The sequence below is a fragment of the Theobroma cacao genome, chromosome 9 (genome assembly GCF_053813885.1).
Source record: "Theobroma cacao isolate CCN51 chromosome 9, ASM5381388v1, whole genome shotgun sequence".
Lineage (NCBI taxonomy): Eukaryota > Viridiplantae > Streptophyta > Magnoliopsida > Malvales > Malvaceae > Theobroma > Theobroma cacao.
Genome location: NC_142647.1, coordinates 43,206,279 through 43,230,258, shown reverse-complemented (window position 1 = coordinate 43,230,258; position 23,980 = coordinate 43,206,279). Strand labels below are relative to the sequence as shown.

General features: G+C 31.0%; 2 protein-coding genes, 1 non-coding gene and 1 pseudogene across 3 annotated transcripts; 2 read left to right on the top strand and 2 right to left on the bottom strand.

Annotated features, from left to right (window-relative positions):
* Nucleotides 1-8,213: 8,213 nt before the first annotated feature.
* LOC148760997 (early nodulin-like protein 18 pseudogene) lies at nt 8,214-13,811 on the bottom strand (annotated as a pseudogene).
* Nucleotides 13,812-13,924: 113 nt separating this feature from the next.
* On the bottom strand, nt 13,925-16,662 carry LOC18590034 (tubulin beta-5 chain). The gene is made up of 4 exons (XM_007015305.3): nt 16,531-16,662; nt 16,032-16,451; nt 15,414-15,683; nt 13,925-14,806 (listed from the first exon to the last, which is right to left on the bottom strand). The coding sequence occupies exons 2-4, from the start codon at nt 16,423-16,425 to the stop codon at nt 14,127-14,129; spliced, it is 1,344 nt and encodes a 447-aa protein (XP_007015367.1). The 5' UTR covers nt 16,426-16,451; nt 16,531-16,662; the 3' UTR covers nt 13,925-14,126.
* Nucleotides 16,663-19,588: 2,926 nt separating this feature from the next.
* TRNAW-CCA (transfer RNA tryptophan (anticodon CCA)) lies at nt 19,589-19,660 on the top strand. The gene has a single exon. It is a non-coding gene; the product is annotated as a tRNA-Trp (tRNA).
* Nucleotides 19,661-19,866: 206 nt separating this feature from the next.
* Nucleotides 19,867-22,318, top strand: LOC18590033 (large ribosomal subunit protein uL30w). The gene is made up of 7 exons (XM_007015301.3): nt 19,867-20,025; nt 20,446-20,624; nt 20,718-20,815; nt 20,909-20,966; nt 21,489-21,568; nt 21,658-21,760; nt 21,861-22,318. Exons 2-7 carry the CDS (start codon nt 20,448-20,450, stop codon nt 22,074-22,076), a joined length of 732 nt encoding a protein of 243 aa, XP_007015363.1. The 5' UTR covers nt 19,867-20,025; nt 20,446-20,447; the 3' UTR covers nt 22,077-22,318.
* Nucleotides 22,319-23,980: the final 1,662 nt, after the last annotated feature.

Genomic DNA, 23,980 nt, shown 5'->3' with positions numbered 1-23,980 from the left:
ATTAAATGAAACAAAATACATTTTTTTTATTTGTAGAACTAATATAACTTAAATCCATGCCTAATATTACATAAAATTTTATCTTTTTGTATATGTAAATGATAGGTGAATAAATATTTCAATGATTTGATAAAATTTATTTAACTAATTTATAAATGTCTATAATCCGATATATACGTAGTTAGGCATGATATAATTGGATGACCATAAGTCCATAATCTTCATGTTGACTTAACCTCCTATTTCTTGATCAAACTGGGAATTGGTCATCACTTTTTGGTATAACCACCTTTGGTGTTTGATCTTAGTAGTAGGGAAGCAACCCATTCCTAAGAATTCATTGTCCCACTCAAGGGTAACTTGGTCTGTTTATATGCAAAAATTGCTTAATTCTAATTCAAAATGAAGGGTATTTTTTCCCATCACTGTATAAAACTTTATTCTTGTGTTAAACTAGGAAATTTTTGCCATGATGTATTTGGATGGAGCAGGTAGTAATTTCCTTAGTTGGATCAAGAAATGAGGAGAGAGATTTTGGTTGTTGCATCCACCATGGACCAAATAGAGACAGATAAGGTGGAGAAGCTTTGCTGTAAGGGCCACATGAGAGAGAGATGGCCATGTGACCTGCCAACTATCCTCATAACATTTAGTAACCCATAACTCAATTCTTTCACTCACTCATAACTCAATTTTTGCTTAGGTTTTAGGCCAAGCATATCCCCCTCCCCTCCAACTCATTCCTTTTTACTTATTGCTTCTAAGTTTAGGAGTGTTATTGTCCATAAATCTCAACAAATATGGAAGAAGAGAAAGTTGGCATGGCAACCTAAGAGGTTTATTTTCAAACAAGTTGTCGGTCCCCATTTAAGTTAGATTCACACTAGTGTTTATATGTTTATCATATATTTATTATATTAGATAGTAGGTTTTACACGGTTTGGATTTTATCCCACTAAATGAAGCAAAAGCAAACAAATGGTCAGGGCAAATTTGTTGAAAGATCAAAATCAAATGGATGAGCCAGCAATACTCACTTTTTAGAGTGACATTATCACTAACCACCTTGGAGGAAAAAACTTACTCTATATGTTTCTCTTTTATTTATCGTTTTATCACGTGACAAGGTCAGTCGATTATTGGCTACGAACATGAATGGCATGTGAGGTAAGCTGCTATAAAAACTTGAACAAATCAAAAAGCACAAAATTGAGGCACATGGTACCAAGCAGGCCAATACCATTTAAAGATTCAACTACTCTATAGACCTTATCTCTCCAGTCTACTGTTACTTCGGAGATACTCATTTGATTCACACAAATAGAATAACCATTGCACATTTTACACATTTGACTCCATATCAGATGTATATATCATTTTATTTAAAAATTTATATTTGAATTTTCGTTCCCCGATAAAATTAATCAATTAATTAATTATTACATGATGCTTTCTTCCTACCCACAAAAGACCTCAGTTGAGTGATGCCTAATTTATCTTTTTTATTTTCAAATGTAAAAAGAGTAATGTTATTTTGTTTGATTACTCCAAAAAAAATTATAAATTAACTTTGTGAATATTTATTTTTCTTTGAGTATTAAAGCCGTCGGACACTGTGATAATTCTCAATTCCAAGTACATTTTGTGATGAATAATGTTTTATCCTCAGCATAAAAATTATTTAATCAACTTTGTCAGAACCGAAGCTTAGCTTAGGTTTCTTTATCACTTTGCTGTTAGATGCGAGAGCCTTGGACCCGTTATCAGGCAGGGAAACAAAAAATTTGTAAATGAAAGTCCAATGTCTATTATACTTGGACAAAACACTTCACATTAGTATTAAAACGTATCTTTGTCATCTCTATAGGGACATTGTTCCTCCAATAATTGCCATACTTCACATTAATTTATTAATCGGCTTAATACTTATAAAAACTCTTGTATTATTTAAAAAAATTTAAATAAATTTTTAATTTTTTATTATATTCAATTAAGTTCTTATACTTTTATTTTTAATAAAATATACTCTTATAACTAATGGTTGACTAATTAACATTAGTCAAATACCATTTGTCATTATGTGCCTATGTGACATTGATGTGACATTAACATGAAGGTTGAGAATACCACACTAACATATCACGTCATCATATATTATAATATATTATTATGCGACTTTAACGCTAAGCGATGTAAAATGACAAGAGATATTTTAATTAATAATAATTAGTTAAATTATTAGTTATAAAACTTTATTTGATTTAAAATAAAAATATAAGAGCTTAATTGAATGTAATAAAAGAATAAAAATTTATTTGAATTTTTCTAAATAGTTCAGAGGTTTCTTTAGGTATTATACCTTTATTGGTCTGTATATAATTTACATTACACTATATTTGATTTTACAATTTAATTGGCTTGATGGGAAGTAATTTTAATAATTTATAACATGTTTGGTCGACGGAATGGGATAGTCATTCCCCCTTATTCTTAAGCCCCTCTAATAACTTGTTTGCTTCACAGAAATGACCATTTATTAAGAAACCTGTATAGCCATTCCTAAGGGGATCTCAGTAATAACTATTCCAAGACAGCGGAATAAGTAAAAAGTTTTGTTAAACAAAATTACCTTGAAATAAATTTTAAAAAATACCATCGTATATAACATACATTTTTTTTTCATTTTTCACATTTTCTTTCTCTCTTTACCTATCTTCTACCTCTCTCTTACTCTTTGTAAAGTCGCTTAATGAAGGGTGGCAAGGGCAAAGCTGTTCGACGGCAACGACAACGATGCTAATTGCGGGAAGTGTCAAATGGCGTTCCTCCACCAAATTCGGCCATAAGGAGCATGAAATCGACACTCTATTACGCCGGCCACATCTCTAGTGACCGACCGCTGAGAAGAAAGAAAAGAAAAAAAATGAAAATACTAGAATGGAATGAACAAAAAAAAAAAGAAAAGCTAAAAATTAATATTTTATATTTTAAAATTAAATTAAAATTTTAATTATAAATTATAAAAAATAATATTTGAAATTTTAATATTTTTAAAATAAAATAATTATATATTATAATAAAAGATATATTTATCATTTATCACCTATTCCTTGGTTATTCTTATAACTATTCTTGTCAACCAAATATTAAAATAAGTTATAATAGCAATTCCTATTTTTTTCATTCTCATGAATCAAACTACATAATAATTATTCCTTTTTTATTTTATTTCTACGTAATGGTTATTCCTTTCTCACTCTATTCTACTTTGCAAACTAAACATACCCTTAGAGAATTTCCACTTAACGTCTGTTTATTGTAATGATGGCAATTACATTTTCTAAATTTAATAAATTTGCACAATCCACTAATTCAATTTGTAAAAAAAGGAAGACAAAAAAAATGCTATTTTATAAAAAACGCAACATTGTAATTGTAAATATAATAACAATTTATTTAATCAAGAAAATGTGAAAACAATCTCGTTAAAACAATTTATCTCACCTAAAAATAAATATATTATATAGACCAAAAGGTGATTAAAGGATGCTCATATTAATGACAAAAAAAAAAATCAAGTGTAAATTTCATGGATTCTAGATTGTAAAGACATTAATAAAATCTAAGGAAAAAGGTAAAAGTCGAAAGGTAGAGAAAAGAGGGAAAAACTAATGACTTTCATTTTATATTCAGCTGGTAAACAGTTATATTATGCTTCAGGTATTTGTACTATTAATGCAACATAATTTCTATCTAAAAAACTCGTAGTAAAAAGAGAGTAATCTGATTTTGATAGCATAAAACCCAACTGCAATAAAGTTTTCATAAACTTAACACTTCATTGTTTGGATGCTTGTTTAAGACCATAAAAGGATTTTTGAAGTTTACATAATTTGTACCCTAGTAAACACTCCCTCTTAGGCTCATAACCTTGTGGAATCTCCATATAGACATTCTCAATCAAATCACCATTAAGAAAGCTATTATTGATATCTAGTTGTGATAATGACCAACCATGAACAACAGCCAATGCCAAAAATGTCCTGACAATGGTTTGTTTAACTACAAGACTAAAGGTGTCTTAATAGTCAAAACCTTTTCTCTAGGTGTACCCCTTTGCAACTAATCTTACCTCAAATCTATCAATACCCACATTAGCTTTAATTTTCACCTTATAAACCTACTTGCAGCCAATAGCTTTAAAATCAAAAAGTATAAAAATAATAGTATACGTTTTATTATTATCCAAAGCAACTCATCTTTCATGGCATTCCTCGACTAAATATATTGAACAGCTTGTGAAAAAGAGTCAAATTTTGGTACTTGTGTAAGAGTAGTAGTCAAGGCTTTATGGTTAAGAGACAATCTTGCAAGTGAAAGGTAATTGCAATAACAGATTTAGTGAAAGAAGAAAAATTACAATGGTAAATGTCTAGGTATTTTAGGGGTTTTCTAATCCTAGCACTCTTTTCTAAATTAGTTAGTGAAAATGAAGAAATTAAATAAAGGGAATTGGAGGATTGTAAGGGTTTTGGTATGAAATTATTAGAGTCAAAAAATGATGTTGTGTTGAGTAGTAAAGAATGATTAGAAGAAGAAGGATGATTGGTACTCAATGAATGAATAAAAGTTTCATATGGTAAAGAATATGAAGGATGCGAATAGAAAAAAAAAAGTGACAAGGTTGAGAACAAAATGATGATGCAGTATTTTTAAAGGGAAATACACTCTCATTAAAAACATCTTTGGAAAAAAAAAAACACTTGTGAGCCTCAATATCATAAAACTTATATCCCTTAACACCAATAGGATATCCAATGAAAATACATCTTTTAGCTCTAGGTTCAAACTTTTTTCTATTATGTGCAAGAGTACAAGCAAAGCATAATGAATTAAAGACTTTGAAGTATGAATATGTGGGTGGCTTATTGAACAATATTTCAAAAGGTGTCTTATTTTTAAGACGTGGAGAAGGTACGTTATTAATAATATGAGCTGTTGTTAGAACTGACTTGCCTTAAAAAGAAATAGGTAAGGATGATTGAAAAAGGAAAGCTCTAGCTACACTAAGAATGTGTTGATGTTTTTTCTTTATAGTATCATTCTATTGAGGTGTATCCACACATGACAATTGATACATAATTCCATTTTCAGAGTAAAATTAAACTAACCTAAATTCACTTCTATTATCTATTTGAATGAATTTAACATTTTTGTTAAACTAATTTTCAATCATTTTACAAAATCTAGGAGCAATTGTTGCAACATTATATTTAAACCTCATAAAAAACAACCAAGTAAGCCTAGAAAAATTATCTACAATGGTTAAAAAGTAATGATGACTTGTCAAAGTTGATGTAAAGTAAGGGCTCCATATGTCCATATAAGCAATTTCAAAAATATTTGGTATTGATTGAACATGTACAGGAAAATGTAGTCTATTTTGTTTTGTAAGAGGACATACATTGCATTGAAAGCAATCTTGAAAGACTACATTATTACAAGACTCTTGAATTTGTTTTATTCTTTAAGCAAAAACATGACCTAACATATAGTGCCAAATATCAAAAGTATCACAAAGTTTATCACAAGAAAGTGTATTACAACTAGCTTTAGAAACTAAAGAAGTACTAGAAACAACATTATTTGTTTTTATAAAAACATCATTAGTTCTTAAAGGCATTTGTGCACTAAGAGTTCCTTACATGATATACAAGCTAGCAATGACTCTAGCATGACTAGTCAAAGTCCATGAACTGATATCATGAATTAGACAATAGTTATTAGTAAATACAAAAAAATATTTCTTCTATTGTGTAAATTGACTTACTGACAATAGGCTAAAATTGAAATAGGGTACAAGTACAATATTATCTAGAACAAGATTTTTGGTTAATTGGACAATTCCTATAGACTAACAATTGCCTTATTTTTATTTGACAACTAGACAAACATGTTGTTTTCTAGTTTTGCTTGATTGAAAAAATATAAGGAACATGTTATATGATTTGTGGCTCTTGTGTCTATAGTCCATGTGTTATCTAATAAGAGTGTTCAAGGTTTTAATGTAAAATTGACAATGGATAAACATGTAGAGTTGGAAATTATACCTGCAAGAGCTGAATTATAATGGAAAGCTTATCTAGTTGATAATTAGATTTTGATTACTCTTGTCCAGCATTTGTTCCTTTATGTTCAACACTGAGTGCCATAAGTTTATGAACTTGTCCTTTAATAAGAGAAAGTTGTGATACTTGACTAACAACATGACTCTCAACAGATTCTTCAGTATCAGTAGTAATTGTGCTATTGGTTGATGCCACCCCTTTCTTGAAATTTCCCTTCAATTTAGTGAACTTGAATCCCTCTAGAAATCCTATGAGTTTATAACACTTCTCCTTAATATGTTTTTTCTTGTTACAATGGGAACACACCAAATTATTTTTTTTTTCTTACTCTCCGTAATTGTTGCCATAGCTAAAGTTTCAATCGGTGGTTGTGACTACATTAATAATGACCTGCATGACTTTTTTCAAAAGCACCAGATTATACGCCTTGTTAAGACTAGGAACCGGTTTCATCAATAACACTTATGACCTTAAGGCTGAATACGACTCATTTACGCCATGCATTAAGGAAACGAAACACACTATCTTTATGATATACATCAACAAATTTCTTATAGCTAGTTTTACACAAAACACATTCACAATATGAAAAAGGTCTATAAATACGCAATTCTTCCCGCAATGCCTTTAACTCTGTAAAGTAAGCAACTACTGACCTGGTTTCCTAAGTGATAGTACAAAGAGTAAATTGAAGATTATATATTCATGAATCATCTAGTTGACTAAATCTTTCCTTCAAGGACTCCCAAATTTTATAAGCCGAGTTAACATAGAAGACCATAGAAGCTATATCTAAAGTTAAGGATTCCAACGAACACGTAACAATTAAATTGTAGCACCGGGTCCAATAAACATACAACTCACCTATAGGTTTTGGTTGTTTGATAGTACCATCAATAAATCTGGATTTGTTTTGGATTGAAAAAGCCAAAAAAAAAGTATTGGCTCCAAGCTAAATAGTTTATATTTGAAAGTTTAGGGGTTTATCACTACCGATCCATGATAATTAGAATAATGGATATAATAAGGTGAATGTAAATCTTCCATAAGGGAAACTGAGGTTTTTGTTGATGTAGATGACATCTTAGGGCTTCAATTTCAAGAATCGGAATGAAATTAAGAACATGATATTTATGATATCAAGAAAGAGGGATTTTCAAATTACTAGTGAAAGAAAAGGAATTACTACATATATTTTTTTAATCAAAGACAGAAAGATGAAGCCACTATAATACCATGTAAATTTCATGAATTTCATATTGTAAAGACATGAAAAAAATTTAAGGAAAATAGTAAAAGTTAAAGAGGTAGAGAGAAAAAAGAAAAACTAATGAACTTCATTTTATATTTTAGTAAACAGTTACATTATGCTTCAAGTATTCATACTAAAATAGTTTTGCCAACTACACGAACTAATAACCAGCTAACCATAGTAAATTAAGTTAATATCACATATCAACCACGTGCTCGAGCTCTTTTCTCTTCTTTACTACTACCTATAGACTTTACTTTACACTGAGAATAAATAAAACTAAAATATGATAAATATATCAAAACGAGATATCTATGCATCAACTTTAACAAGAACATAACTATATGACTAAGGTTTAATTTGTTACACTAATTAATGATGCACCAATTTAAGATCATTAAAGTTTGCTAGATTTAGACCAGCCTTATTTCTAGTTCATAATTTGTTTTTTTCTTTGGCCAAAAGTTATCCAATTCATTGAATATATTTCATATATATAATATACAATCTAACTACAAGTTTTGGCCCATTTAAACATAACAACAATTAATAAATAAATTATGGTTTAAAATTATTGTGTTATACTATTAATTTTTTATCTTTAAAAAATCAATAACAATTATTGAATCAAATGTTCAAATACTTATACGCTATTATTATTATTATTATTGTAATACCAAATGTATTCTTTGGATACTCGTACACACTTACACTCACAATTCACAAATAAAATCACAAGGATGCCAATTTTATTCTATATAAGAAAAAAGAATATATAATAAAAAAACACAGTCAAGTTTCTTTCAAAAATAAATAAAGTCAACTATAAAAATTCAAAATATGCAAAAAATTCCTATTAATATTAAAAACTCGTTCAATGTCCTGGTAAATGAGTTAAAAAGTAAAGAAGGCGATCTCGAACCCTCATCCTTATCACTTTCCTCTTCAATGGGATAACTGAAGTTTGAAGGTACAATGGTATCTAAGGCAGAATCATCACTCTAAAAATCAAGATTATTTGGAGCTAGGGTGTCATCTGGTTCTTTTAGGCTCTTGGGTAACCTTTGTCCATGAGTCACATTTATTTTGAATTGCTAACCATTCTTGGATTATTCACCATCATAATCATTGAAGAAAAAATAATTTATCCTTTCCTTCATCAAAGGAACTGCCACTGAGATTAGATAAGGCACCTTGGTCGATGGATTGGCCACTGACCATTTGATGCTATTGTTTTCTAAAGCATCATCATAATCACTAAGCTTGTATGTGGTGAAGTTGTATGTTTGCATTATTGAGTGGTTATTATCAGTATTAAAGACTATATTAACAAAATGAACACAAAGTCCCCTTAGAACAAATCTATTTCTAAATTTTAATAGTAGAAAGTTAATTTTGGTTACTACTTAAGAATTGTTAAAATGTAGTGTTGTACAGAGAATAATGAAAACAAGTTAAACAATACTTTACGCAGAATAATTAACGTAAGTGGAACAACTACTTTTCACTAAATAACTACTTCACACAAATAGCAGTGAAAGCAACCCAGTATAAATGGTAGGATTCACAGGTTACTTTCACCTTGGGATGTTTCAAAGAGTTTGGCTTAGATATGGAGGTAGTTAAGAGGTTTTCCTCTTAACCTTTTCCTGAAGTATAACTCTTTCTCCCTCTTACCTTTTCAAATACACCACTTTTCTCTTACCTTGTTCTTTTGTACCTTTTCACGTACATCTTTTTCTCTTAGCTTGTTCTCGTATGCCTCTTCCCTTTACCTTCTACTCAAGAATAAATCTTATTATATTATTAATGATAATAAAACCCACTAATTCAATAATTACAAATGTGATTCTAACTATTACTCAATATTAAAGCTCAGTAACGGATACCCAACATTAAAGCCTAATCTAGAGTAATTGTCATTTCTGGCACTATATATAAAGCTTTCAAAATTCATTTGAAGTATTCTTTTTCTAAAGCTGGTACCACATTCCACTCAAAGTTTTTCTTTCTAAATTCTCTCTTTAATTCTCTTCTACTCAATAATTCTTCACTTATTCTCTTCCACCTGCTATGACACTCAGTACTTGAAGAACTGCTCTAGTCTTCCTCTCTGTCGCCTCTAGTATATCTTTTTTACTTGTTTGCAATGCTTCCTCTCTCTTTCATAAAAAACCTTTTTACATTTTGACAACTCCACTTAGGAAGAGTTATTGCATTAAGTAAAATTTCACCAGCAAAACTTTGTGTTACTGGAAAAGATAGACAATTCAACTATATAAAGTGAACGTATTCTGATTATCACCAAATAGTTACTCATTCATTTTTGAATGTAGAAACCGTATAATATTCCACAAAAAGACGTAAGCGGGAGAGTTATTAATTGGGAACAACAAGGTCGAAAACAACCTGTTTCCCACTTATGTATGATATTTCTATGACTTTAACTCTTCATTACTATATGTATTGAAATTTGACATTTGGAAGGAAAAGAAGTTCATATTCAACTATTAGCTTTATAGTCTATACTTTGGTTGAAATTATATTATACCATTGGTCGCAAGCTTTATCGCTCATTCTTTAGCAATTGTTCATCTTTTTTATTTCAGTTGCAAACTTTACAGTTTATACTTTGGCTATAATGATATTTTGCTATTGATTGTTAGTTTTATTGTTCATTCTTTGACCATAGCTCCTCATTCATATTTTAGTCGCAAGCTTTACCACTTATATGGTAATTGCAAAGATATCTTTTCTATCGGTCGCAAGCTTCACTGCTCATTTTTTGACCATAAACTATCATTCATATTTTAGCCCTAGCTTTATCGTTCATAACTTGGCTGTAATGATATTATGCCATTGGTCGCAAGCTTTATTGCTCATTTCTTAGCCATAGCTTATTACTCACAAATTGGTCACGACTTTTAGCTTATATAAAGGGTTGAACTAATCTCCTTGACATCAGGTTAAAAGTTAACCTCTTTAATGTAGAGTTAAGGGGTTCTCCTTTGACCGTATATAGTAATATAAAGTGTGAGCAAGTAACATTCATACAAATAGCATTACTCTGATGAGTTTACAAAACTAATAAAAGAGTAGCCAATTATAGAGTTTCGTAGAAAGGAGTCGTTATTTTTTATGTTGGAAGAAGTATCTAAGGATGCATCTACTCATCTTCGTAATTCCTTTTCACGATTCTTTAGTAAAATAATCTTAGATGCAATCTCTCCCAACTTCAGTATCACCTTTGCTAGCATCATAAATGAATTGTAACTTTAGTTCCCATTTTTGAAGAAGTACTTACTTATGGAACATTAGCAATCAGAAGTCAACTTTCAAATTGTTCTATTATATATGTGTTACACAAGTGTCAGAAGCACTACTAGCAATAGAAGTCTAAATACTAAAAGCCATACTAGTGCAACTTTTAAGCTTAGCTAAGTGTATGTAAAGCTCTTCGAAAGAAAACAATGAAACACAAGAGGAAAAGTTGCCAACAGAAAAAGACTCACGTGATAATCACACTCAAATTTATGCATTATATTATAAGGAATATGAGGAACTTCATCAATCTTGAGAACATCATGCCAAAAATGAGATAAATCCTCATATGCAATATTATATTTATTTCTTTATGCTTATTATTACAAATTTGACTTAGTCACTTTTACGTATTTTTAAAATGTACTATAAAAAAAAGTAGTCACTTTTTAATAACATTTTTATGCATAACATTATAAAGAATGCAATACATTAATAAAGTTTTTATATTGCTATGAGAATGTTATTAAAAGATTAAATAGTTACATTCATAAGATTTTACTACATAAAAAAAATATGTTGTCTAAAGAAATATCAAAATTTATTATCGTGGTATAAATTATAAATTTTATTATCATTCTTAATATTTTAAATTATTATTTATTTATTAAAAGGTGCAGCAAAAAAACAAAACAAAACAACAAGACTGATCAAAATTATAAATTTTATTATTATTATTGATTTAATTATTAAAAAAAATTGTGTGCATAATGTCTTGATTACAGCTAGACCTGTCAATATGGGTCAACCCGACCCCAGCTTTTGTGGGCTGAAAAAATATGGGTCGGGTTCGAGCCAGCCTATTTTTTATATGGGCTGTGAAATCCTCAACCCAACCCACCCCTTGCTAGCCCATGGGTTGGGCTGGGTCAGCCCATTTTTTTTTCAAATAAAAAAATTTATTTTTATAATTTTACTTAATAAATTTTCTATTTATAAAATTATTTTATGATTTAATTCATAAATTAAAATTATTAATTTGATAAGTAAATATTAACTACATTAAAATATATAAAATAAGTAAGATTATTGATAATAAATTATTAATTTTATTTAGTTAAATATATAAAATTATTAATTTTTTTGACTTATAAGGCTGGCCCACCCCAACCCACTGATTTGGTGAGCTGGCCCATTTAGGCTTGGTTTAAATATAGGCCTAAATTTTCAAGCTCAGCCCGCCCTATATTAAATGAAAAATGAGCTAACCCAATGGGTCAGGCCCATTTTGACAAGTATAATTACAACTCTCTTGTCTTGGTCTCTGTTTTCCTAGTGAAACTGACTCGAGTAGTTCAAAGTCACCCATCTTCAACAATAGCCCCTACAAAGCTACCAATGTGGTAGACATAATCAAACTTTAATCAAAGGCTTTACTAAACTGTAGAGGGGTCCACAGGCCTGGTCCACCTCAAGCCAGGCCTTGGACATGTTTTTTAAGTTCGGTTCGATTTTTAATTATTACTAGAATATTACCCGTGTGCAACACAAAGACCTTTTTGCACCCCCTCTATTTTGCTTCAACATCTTTTCTCTTTCTCTCTATTTGCCCTTCACGTGGTTCACTCTTACCCTTTTGCACCCCTCTCTTTCTCTCTTTGCTTCAACATCTTTTCTCTTTCACTCTCTGTGCCCTCCAAGCGGTTAACTCTAGAAGCCTCAGGCTTCCTTTTAAGAATGTTATAAAAGTCACATGACAGTTTATGAGAAAAAAATGTGGCCAAATATCTTCAAATTATATAAGTTATAGGTAAAAGTAAAGAAATTTATTTTCTTTAAAAGAAAAGTAAAGAAACTTATAAACAACTAAAGAAATCTCTAAAAAGAAAAAGAAAGTCTAAATAAAAGCGATAAGATCAAATGCAATTCTTAATGGAAGAAGAGAAGTTCATCCAAATTAGACGTGTTGTACACTCAAACAATTAATTGTAATACCGAAGCCTGTAAAAGCCAAACATCAGCTTCCTTTTTTTAAGCTCATAACTTTCTAGTGGCATAGCAATGAAGGTACATATGGAGGCACTGCATAAGGTATTGAAATTTCCAAAATTGAAAAAGTCAAAAGCTAACACTTTCTTATATTTTTATACCTTTCCAGATGTCAGACTAAAAGAATAAAAACGTGGCTCAATGTAGAGCCAGATTTGGGTCTTCAAATTATATATGTTATAAATTATTATATCAACAAACAATTTTTTACATAAATTTTATTTATAAAATATATTTAAATATATAAAAATTATTTTTTATATTGTAATAATAAACTTTCCTTAAATTAATACCTTTTAAGATTTCAAAGTGTTAAATAAGGTTGATCTCATTTATGGTTACCTCTAAGCAGAATATAAGTCTTGAATTTAATGATCATTAGTTAATCGTTAGTCTATAAGTGACTTGTTCCGAATTTCTATCCACCTTTTCCCTACCATGTTATGTTAATTTGTATTAAAAGATAATGTATTTTTTTAATTTTATTTTTTAGATGATTTAAATTTTAAAATTATTATATTTGTAAATTCTTTATCGAAAGTTATAAATCATTATTTAAGATGTCATTTAAAATTCTTATTTTTAAATGAATGGGGTTACTATGGTAGAAATTTTAAATGACATCTTGGAGCATAATTCTTATGTCGAAATATAATTAGTTATATTTAAAATCAATCATCTTTAATTACAATCAAATTAAATAATTAGCTTCAATTATAATCCAATTATGCATTAAATATATTAAAATATATATAATTTAATTAGGAAAAAGTTATTGTCATCCACGAGTCTTATCGAAAATAAACTTACCTCGTTAGTTTGAAACATTATTTATCTCTCTAGAAAAAATAACTAATCTTAAGATTCCATCAGTAGAACTAATATTTGTTCAAAGTGTACTTTGAATATTAAAATACCCACATTTTTTCTCTATTTCCCTAAATTCTTTCCTTTTTTTTTTGTTTTAATCAATTTCATTGTCACTAAACCTTTTTCTTAATCAAATTAATGGTAATTAAGTTAGTCTAACTAATGATAGCATAATACATTGATTCTTTAAGTGCAAAAATAACCATACCTCCAACGCCTTCCACAAATAAAATCAGATACAAAATGCACATTGCCCATCTTCAGCTCATTCACAAAATTCCAAGTACATTCCATAGGAATAAGATGAATTTCATTATATTTTCTACCAAATATAAAAAGACAATAGCAGGAAAAGAAACAGATATAGCCAATACTATTAACTTTCATTATAGCAAACGAATTGAACAGCAAGGCTAGAATTCAAACATATAACTGAGTAATACAAACAGCTTTTCACATATGTTACCACTCAATCTAACAGAAAATTGCACTTTTTTACTCTCAAGCAGTATATCGAGGCATTACCACATTCCACAATATAAAGTAGCATACAGCCTTTACATCTCTCACATCTCATGAACACCTTCCTCCTCCTCATCCTCATATTCAAGTTCCTCATCAGCTGTAGCATCCTGGTACTGCTGATATTCAGATACAAGGTCATTCATGTTGCTCTCAGCCTCAGTGAACTCCATTTCATCCATTCCTTCCCCAGTGTACCAGTGCAAGAAAGCCTTCCTCCTAAACATGGCAGTGAATTGCTCACTCACTCGCCTGAACATCTCCTGAATGGAGGTTGAGTTACCAATGAAAGTCGATGCCATAGACAGGCCCCGAGGAGGAATATCACACACACTAGACTTCACATTGTTCGGAATCCACTCAACAAAGTATGAAGAGTTCTTGTTTTGAACATTAATCATTTGCTCATCAACCTCTTTGGTGCTCATCTTCCCCCTGAACATGGCTGAGGCTGTGAGGTAGCGACCATGTCGTGGGTCTGCAGCACACATCATGTTCTTAGCATCCCACATCTGCTGCGTGAGTTCTGGGACAGTTAGAGCACGATACTGCTGAGATCCCCTCGAGGTGAGAGGAGCAAACCCAACCATAAAGAAGTGCAGACGAGGGAAGGGAATGAGGTTCACTGCAAGTTTTCGGAGGTCAGAGTTGAGCTGGCCAGGGAATCTAAGGCAGCATGTGACACCACTCATGGTTGCAGAGATCAGATGGTTCAGATCGCCAACTGTTACAATCAACAAAAGAAAGTTAGTTCAGCATTAGCCTTACAGCAATGTAGCATTCAGGAGAAGAGTATAGCACTTCCCACATAAATCTCAATCAATTCTCACTTAGCCAGTAAGAAGAGGGAATTCAATTTTTATTTAGAAAAAAGGAATAAATTTATGTTACTTACCCAATTATTTCAAAAGAACACGCCTAGCCAGCCAATACTATCCCATAGCATTAGTTAGGAACAAAAGACTCACGCTATAACCAAATCTGGGAAAAATACACTAATATACTTGAATATAGATCACAATAATTCTCCTGTTCCCTTCAATATTATCTGATATTAACACTTATTTCTAAGATGTACATTTACATAATCTTTTAGAGTGAAATCCAGACAATAAAACCAGCAATAGAAAACTTTAGGCAAACATTATTAAATAATTCAACTGAAACCAATTCCACAGAGTTATTCTGCAAATCAGTTACTGCTCAAGTTTTAAGCAGAAATTTAATGGAAGTAATACAAGATACCAAACCAACACACACAATCAATTTTTGTACATTAAAAAGAAATTGTAGGCAATCATACAATATCAAGTCAAACAATTTAAACTTACAGCTAGGAGTAGTTAACTTCAGAGTCCTGAAACAGATATCATACAAAGCCTCATTGTCCAACACCATGCACTCATCAGCATTTTCAACAAGCTGATGAACAGAAAGGGTGGCATTGTATGGCTCCACCACTGTATCTGAAACCTTTGGTGATGGGAAGACAGAGAAAGTGAGCATCATTCTATCAGGGTATTCTTCTCTGATCTTTGAGATCAACAGGGTACCCATCCCGGAACCAGTTCCTCCACCCAGAGAATGGCAAACTTGAAAACCTATTCACACAAACAAATAAATATGTAAATAAAAACCAAAGACCAAATTAAAGAAACAAGATACCCCCAACATCAACACCAAGATCTCCAAAGCAAATTTCATTAGCATTATTATTTTATCCATCGACCAAGATGTTTTAATTACCGCATAAAGAACTTTGAATATGCTAACATAATTCTAATTCAATGTGGACTTCCTTTTCTGTAATTAAATAGACACATAGCCAAAATTTTATAGGTAGAGTATTCGACTGTCGGTCTATAGATTAAAACGTCACTTAAAGTATCAATATAATAAATAAAAAAAACAGCTAAAATTTTATTGAAAGAAGAATTAAAAAATTATACCTTGCAGACAGTCACAATTCTCAGCTTCCTTTCTAACAACATCAAGAACAGCATCAATAAGCTCAGCTCCTTCAGTGTAATGCCCCTTAGCCCAATTATTCCCAGCTCCAGATTGTCCAAACACGAAGTTATCGGGCCTAAAGATCTGTCCGTAAGGTCCAGTCCTCACACTATCCATAGTCCCCGGCTCGAGATCCATAAGCACGGCGCGTGGGACAAACCTTCCACACGAAGCCTCATTGTAGTAAACATTTACGCGCTCCAATTGCAGATCGGAGTTTCCGGTGTAACGTCCTGTGGGGTCGATGCCGTGCTCGTCGCAGACCACTTCCCAGAACTTGGATCCGATCTGGTTACCGCACTGCCCACCTTGTACGTGAAGGATTTCCCTCATTTTTGTTTATGATTTTTTTTTAATTCCTGCGAAAATCAAGAAATGGTCAGTAAAAAAGCATAAAATGATTGAGTAAAAAAATTAGATCTGGGGATTGGGGCTTACAGTGGGCGAGTGCTAGTGGGGATGAATGTCGGAGGATGATAGATAAGAGAGGGAGGGAGTGGAGATTGGGGAGTGGCAGTGGGAGTAAGAAATGAGGATTTATATAATGGAGAACGGAAGGGCAAGGCTGTGAGATCGGACGCTTGATATTGTTTCCCTCCTTTTCCGTTATTGGGCCGTTGGATTTTGTTTCGGTGGGTTTTTCTATTTTTTTGAAAATTTGGGAGGGGTTTAGATTGACGGAAATGTCCTTTTCCCGAGTGACTTATTTACCCTTGAATTGTCATTTGAAAGAGAATAAGCAACAAGGAAGTTTTGGACAAAGCCAAGTTGATTTAGAAATTATTTAATATTTATTTAAGGACATTAAGTTATATTTAGTATATGAATTACTATTCTATAAGGTAAAATCGATCTTAATCCAAATTGGGTTTCTATATATTTTTAAAAAATGAGTAAAAATTTTCATTGAGAATATGTGTGTATATATAAATATTTTTTTTACTTTTAAAGGCAAATGATTAAAACTATAATTAAATGAAACTAAATACAACCTTATTTTATTTATAGGACTAATATAACTTAAATCCATACTCGATATTTGCATAAGGTTCCGCCTTTTTATATGTGCAAATGATACGTATATAAATATTTTGATATACGTAAATGTTTATAATTTCAAATATATATACTTGCATATGTATAATATACTTGGTTGACCATAAATCCATAATCTCCATGTCAACTTAACCTCTTATTTCTTGATCAAATTGGGAATTGGTCTATCACTTTTTAGTAGAACCACCTTTGGTATTTGATTTAGCTAGTCAAGTCTGTAAATTACAGATTCACGTTCTAAACCCAAAAGTCATGTCTAATAAGTGATGGAAGGTTTATGTTTATATCAAAACTTATTTCATTTTTTACTGATGTGGGATCCATGACATTCTGTCTCACTCAATTGTAAAACACTTTTGGAAGGCTAGTCTCTGATATGCAATCTTAAATTATGAAAATATAATTTAAATAAGTTTATAAATTATGAACTTACATTCTCAATCCAAAACACATGTTTAATAGGTAGTATAATGTATATGTTTATATGACTAAAACCTATCTGATTTCTTATTAATGTGAGATCTATAACATGTAAAAATAACCTAGCCTGTTTATATGCAAAAATTACTCAATTCTAATTCAAAAGGTAGGGTATTTTTATTCTGTCATTGTATAAAACTTTATTCTTGTTTAAAACTAGAAAGGTAGAAAATTTTTGTCATGATATATTGGATGGAATAGGTAGTAATTTCATTTGTTGGATGAAGAAATGAGGAGAGATATTTGTTCGTTGCATCCACCATGGAGCAAATAAAGACCGATAAGGTGGAGAAGCTTTGCTGTAAGGGCCACATGGCCATGTGACCTGCCAACTATCCTCATGACATTTAGTCACACTTCGCTCTCACTAGCCAGTACCTATGCTTAGTTAAGACTCCCCTGGCCAATTCCTTCACTCGCTCATAACTCAAATTTTGCTTAGGTTTTAGGTAAAGCATATCCTCCTCCCCTCCAACTCATTCCTTTTTACTTATTGCTTCTAAGTTTAGGAGTGTTTCTGTCCATAAATCTCAACAAATATGGAAGAAAAATAGTTAGCATGGCAACATAAGAGGCTTATTTTAAAACAAGTTGTCGGTCCACATTTAAGTTAGATTCACTCTAATGTTTATATGTTTATCATATATTTACTATATTAGATAGTAGGTTGTACTCGGATTGGATTTTATCCTACTAAATGAAGCAAAAGCAAACAAATGGTCAGGGCAAATTTGTTGAAAGATCAAAATCAAATGGATGAGCCAGCAATACTCACTTTTTAGAGTGACATTATCACTCATCACCTTGGAGGAAAAGCTTACTCTATATGTTTCTCTTATATTTATCGTTTTATCACGTGATAAGGTCAGTCGATTATTGGCTACGAACATGAATGGCATGTGCCGTAGGCTGCTATAAAAACTTGAGCAAATCAAAAAAACAAAAATTGAGGCACATGGTAGTAACAAGCAGGCCAATACCATTTAAAGATTCAACTACTCTATAGACCTTATCTATATAACCATTCTACTGTTATTTAGGAGATGCTCATTTGATACACTTAAATTAGAATAAACTATAACGTGAAATAATAATTACACATTTGACTCATTTTATTCAAAAATTTATATTCAAATTTTCGTTCTCCGCAATAAAATTAATTAATTAATTCATTATTACATCATACTTTCTTTTTACACAAAATAAGACCTCAGATGAGTGATGCCTAATTTATCTTCTTTGTTTTTCCAAATGCATAGAAAGTAATGTTGCTTTGTATGATTACTAAAGGGAAAAAAAAGCATATATATAAATTAACTTTGTGAATATTTATTTTCCTTTGGGCTTAAAGCAAGTACATTTTTGTGATGTATAATGTTTTATCCCCAGCATAAAAATTATTTAATCAATTTTGTCAAAACCGAAGCTTATCTTAATTTTCTTTATTACTTTGCAGTTAGATGCGAGAGGCTCGGACCAATTATCAGGAAGGGGAAACAAAAAATTTAAAAAGGAAGGTCCAATATCTATCATACTTAGACAACACACTTCACATTAATATTCAAAAGGTATATTTGTCATCTGTATGGGAACATTGTTGCTCCACTAGATGCCACACAGATCCAGCGTACAACTTGATAACATTTGTGTGTTCAGACTGTGAAGATGCATCTAAGAGAAAATATACAATAGGAAAAGGTTTACTGAGAGGGACAATTCAAACTCTTCTAATAATACATCCAATACTTTGATCGTAAAGTAAAATATGGAGATGCAAGAGATGGACACTTAACTCTCTATTTATAAACACATATGAATATTTATTTCAATAGTATTAAGAAGTGCATAAATCTTATATTTAAAATATGGTATTTGAATCTCTTTTCCTCAAAAAAAAAGGTTATATATTGGTTATGAGTAAAAATCAATAATATTTAATAATGACTTCACTTCACCGATAGGATCCGTGGCGCAATGGTAGCGCGTCTGACTCCAGATCAGAAGGTTACGTGTTCGATTCACGTCGGGTTCAAATTCCCGATCCTACCCGGATCTTCCTTTTTCTTATTTTTGACTCTATGGGTATGGGCTGTGGGGAAAGTGTCTTAAAGCTGCTTGACCCAATGTTCTAGCCCAAATAGTTAATCACAGTAAATGCATTTTATAATCGACAGTACCATTAAGCCCCAAGGGCCCATCTAGACTACTATTAGTTTTGGACTCAGGCAGATCTGAGTCCTCTAAGAAATCCCAGCCGTTGAATCACCCAATGAGCAACCTTACAAAACCCTATTTAACATTTTATCGAACCTCCTCCGCCCCCTCTGTTTTTATATCTTTGCAGAAACCCTAAAAACTTCTTTAGCTGCCGCATCCTACTCTCCGCGGTTCACAGAGGTAAGCCCTCCTCTTCACTTTCTCTGTCAAACCCCTTCTGGTTTGTTGGCCGAAAAGCTCTAAGAAATGTACAATACCTCTTTGCAACTATCTGTATTATCATTGGTTGTTTGTCTTCTGTTGTGCCTAACATTATTAACGTATGCATTGATTTAGTTTTATCAGTCCTTGAAATTACATGGGTACTTGCTCAATTTCCATTTTCTTTAAATAATTGCTTATTAGGAAAAAAACTAATGAAAAATGCGTCTTAATTCTTACTTAGATGTGTAGGCTTTATTCAGTAATAAGCTTTATTAAGAGAACCCATTGCTTTGTTATACTCTTTTGTGTTTACGTTGAGTTTATTTTTTCCCCCTAAGACTGTGAGACTAGAACTTGTTTCCTGATTGGTTTTGGGTTGATGTATTTTTTTATTAGAGATGGGTGAGGAAGTTAAGGCTGTGATTCCTGAGTCACTCTTGAAGAAGAGGAAGAGGAATGAAGAATGGGAGCTAGCAAAAAAGCAGGAGCTTGAAGCTGCAAAGAAGAAGAAAGTTGAAAGCCGCAAGCTTATTTACAATAGGGCTAAGCAATATGCAAAGGAGTACGAGGCTCAGGTGAATGTTCTGTTTGGTCTGGATTTATGTTAATTTTTTTTTTATCAAATCTTGGCACCTTCTGAACTGTATTGTGTGGTCTGTAATCGTCAGGAAAAAGAGTTGATTCAATTGAAGCGGGAGGCTAAGTTGAAAGGAGGATTTTATGTGGATCCAGAAGCTAAGCTTTTGTTTATTGTTCGCATCCGTGGGTATGTGATTATTGTAATGTTACGTTGGTATATGAATCTAAATTCTAAATGGTAACATTTTTGTTTGGATTTTGTGAATGTTGGTGTTTTCAGTATCAATGCCATGCACCCAAGGACAAGAAAGATCTTGCAGCTCTTGCGTTTGAGACAGGTAGCTTACCAAATCTTCTCCAAAACAAAGGCTTATGAAAATTGATTTCCTCTTTTGCTTATGCTTGTCTTGGTGTGTGCGTGAAGTGAAGTTTCATTTGAGAGATGTGTAATGATATTTAGTTGAAAATAATCTTGTTGTTTTATTATTTAAAATTTGGTATTTCCTTGTGCTGGTGTTTGAAGTTTTTGTCCAAAATCAGATTTATAGTGTGTTAGACTTTTCATTAGTGTTGCTCATGTATAGTTTGAAGTTGCTGAAATGTTGAACAGTTGGTCCATTTTAGCATTTTAACTCAAAAATGAAAGCTCATGCAGTAGCTTCTTAGTCATTGTGAGCATAATGTCAAAGCTTGTATGTTTTGCTAAGATGCTGCTTGGACATGGTACTGCTGGGTTTTCTTTATAGCACTATAAGGGGATGGTGGTCGTTAATTGTATTGGAAACTATTGAATATTTTTGTCAATTAAATAAATAAAAGTGTAACTTAAGTAGTTGTGTTTTGCATCTTACTAAATGCAGATTTTCAATGGTGTTTTTCTTAAAGTGAACAAGGCAACAATGAACATGCTTCACAGGGTTGAACCTTATGTGACTTACGGGTATTTTTCACCTTTTGCTGCTTCCTCACTTTCTCTTTCAACATTTTATGTACTTGCCTCTCTCATTTAATAGTGATGTGTGCTTTTAGTTACCCCAATCTCAAGAGCGTGAGGGAGTTGATTTACAAAAGAGGTTATGGGAAGTTGAACAAGCAGCGTGTTGCTTTGACTGACAATGAAATCATTGAGCAGGTCTTTATTTATATATTTATTTTTTTTGCATTTCCGAGTTATATTTTTGGTGGTGAACATTTATTTAGCATGCTTGCTTTTTTTCTTTTATTTGTCACAGGCTCTGGGCAAGTTTGGCATCATCTCTGTGGAAGATCTTATCCATGAGATCATGACTGTGGGACCTCATTTTAAGGAAGCCAATAACTTCCTCTGGCCGTTTAAGCTCAAGGCACCATTGGGTGGTTTGAAGAAGAAGAGAAACCACTATGTTGAGGGAGGAGATGCTGGCAACCGTGAGAACTACATCAATGAGCTAATTAGGAGAATGAATTAAACTTGGCCTTGTTTTTTAATTTAGTAGTTGAGGTATTTTGGCTTATTTGAAAGGTTCTGATCTTAATTTCTTCCGGAAGTTAGAAACAGTTTCTCTTATAAGCATGAAAAATTGCATTGTGATACCATTATTCTACTTTGTGACTGAAGTTTCTCAAAGTTTTGTTGCCTTAAGAAATTTTGTTGCTAATACTTCAGATGGTTATTTAGTACTATAGTTTGCTATTGCCTTGGTGTGGATCATTTGAATCTTGAGTGCAAATCTTGCGTATGAGTTATTTTTAACTTTTGAGGTCCCATATTTACACCTTCAGTACAAATTTTTTGGTTGCTCTACATTAGGCAACATATTTTGTCAGGAATTGAGCTTGCTGTGTTCTAGCAGTTTGGGCCAAAGTGGACTGAGTAGGGTTATGCTGTTTGATGCATGCATTTTTATTCTTATTACTTAGTCGAGGACCATTTCAAATGTTTAAATGGTTTGCAGATTGATCTAAGTTCAGTCTGTTCCTTTTAAGGTGAATGATTTTAGTGTTTGTTCGCCATTTAATGATTTTTGGGTGATGATGCGAAGGGAGGCTTATTACAACCGTTTTAATCTGAGCTCTCTTCTTTTAAGTCCAGCTCAAGTGTTTTTATGGTTCAATATGAGTAGTTTGGTTAGAAGGTTGGGTTGCCTTTCGACAATATGAAACTGGTTGTTGTTCGTTGGTTTGATTATTAATGAATCACGTAGACCTTATGAACTGATTGGAGGACTGAAAAAAAGATAAGAATTATTCATATAAAACAACATATTTTAGAAGGTTTTTTTTTAGGTCAAAATATTAAAACTTTGTTGTATAGAAAGAAAAAAAAAAGGAAGAGATATCGAATCAAATGAGAGAATTTATTTTCTTTGTAAATCAAAAAAATTAAAAACATGCTTGGTTAGGAGAATGGAAATCATTTTTGAAATAAAATTACATTTGATTCAATGGAATAATTATATTTTGGAATAGTTATTTTAAGAGAAACTTGAATAATTATTATCAAGACTCTTTTTGTTAATGGTTATTTCAAATTATTGAAAATAAAAAAAAATTAATTAGATAAATATGTTTTTCTACAATTTTAAAAATTACTTTATAAAAAAATAATTAACTTTTTTTTCTCTCTCTTCCTCACTCTTCTCTCTAAAGCACAAAAAACACAAAATTTTTTACTTCATTTTCTAAAAAAAAGAAATGAAAATATTTAAATATTATTTAACTATAATAATATTATAAAGAATATTATTTAATATTATTATTTGAATATAATAAAGAATAATATTTAGTATTATTTAAATTTAATGAAGAATATATTTTGTCTTTGAATATTAAATATTATTTAATTATAATAAAAGGTTTAATTATCTTCTAATACAAAATATTATTAAATTATTATAAAAATATATTTGTATTTTTATGAAAATATTATTTAATTATAGTAAAAGTTATTTTGATTTTATTACTTAGAATATTTTTATCTTTTAACAAAATAAATTTTTTAATTTTAATAAAAAGTATTTTTTTCTCATCATAGTATTTTTGTTTTTTAATTAATTTTTTTTAAATTTTAATAAAATGTATTTTTATTATTTACTCATTATTTCTTAATTATTCTAAAAATTATTTCTGCCAACGAAGTAAGTAATAATAACAATTTTTATTTTATTTTATTCTCATGAATCAATTTATATAATAATTATTATTTTTTTATTCTATTCTCATGAATGGTTATTCTATTCTCATGAATGATTATTCTATTCTCACTCTATTTCTTCCTATGAACAAAGCATGTTGTAAAGGAAAAGAATAATGTAATTATCTCACAATTTTCGCCTCTCATTCAATAGTCAAAATATTTTAACAGTATTCGTTC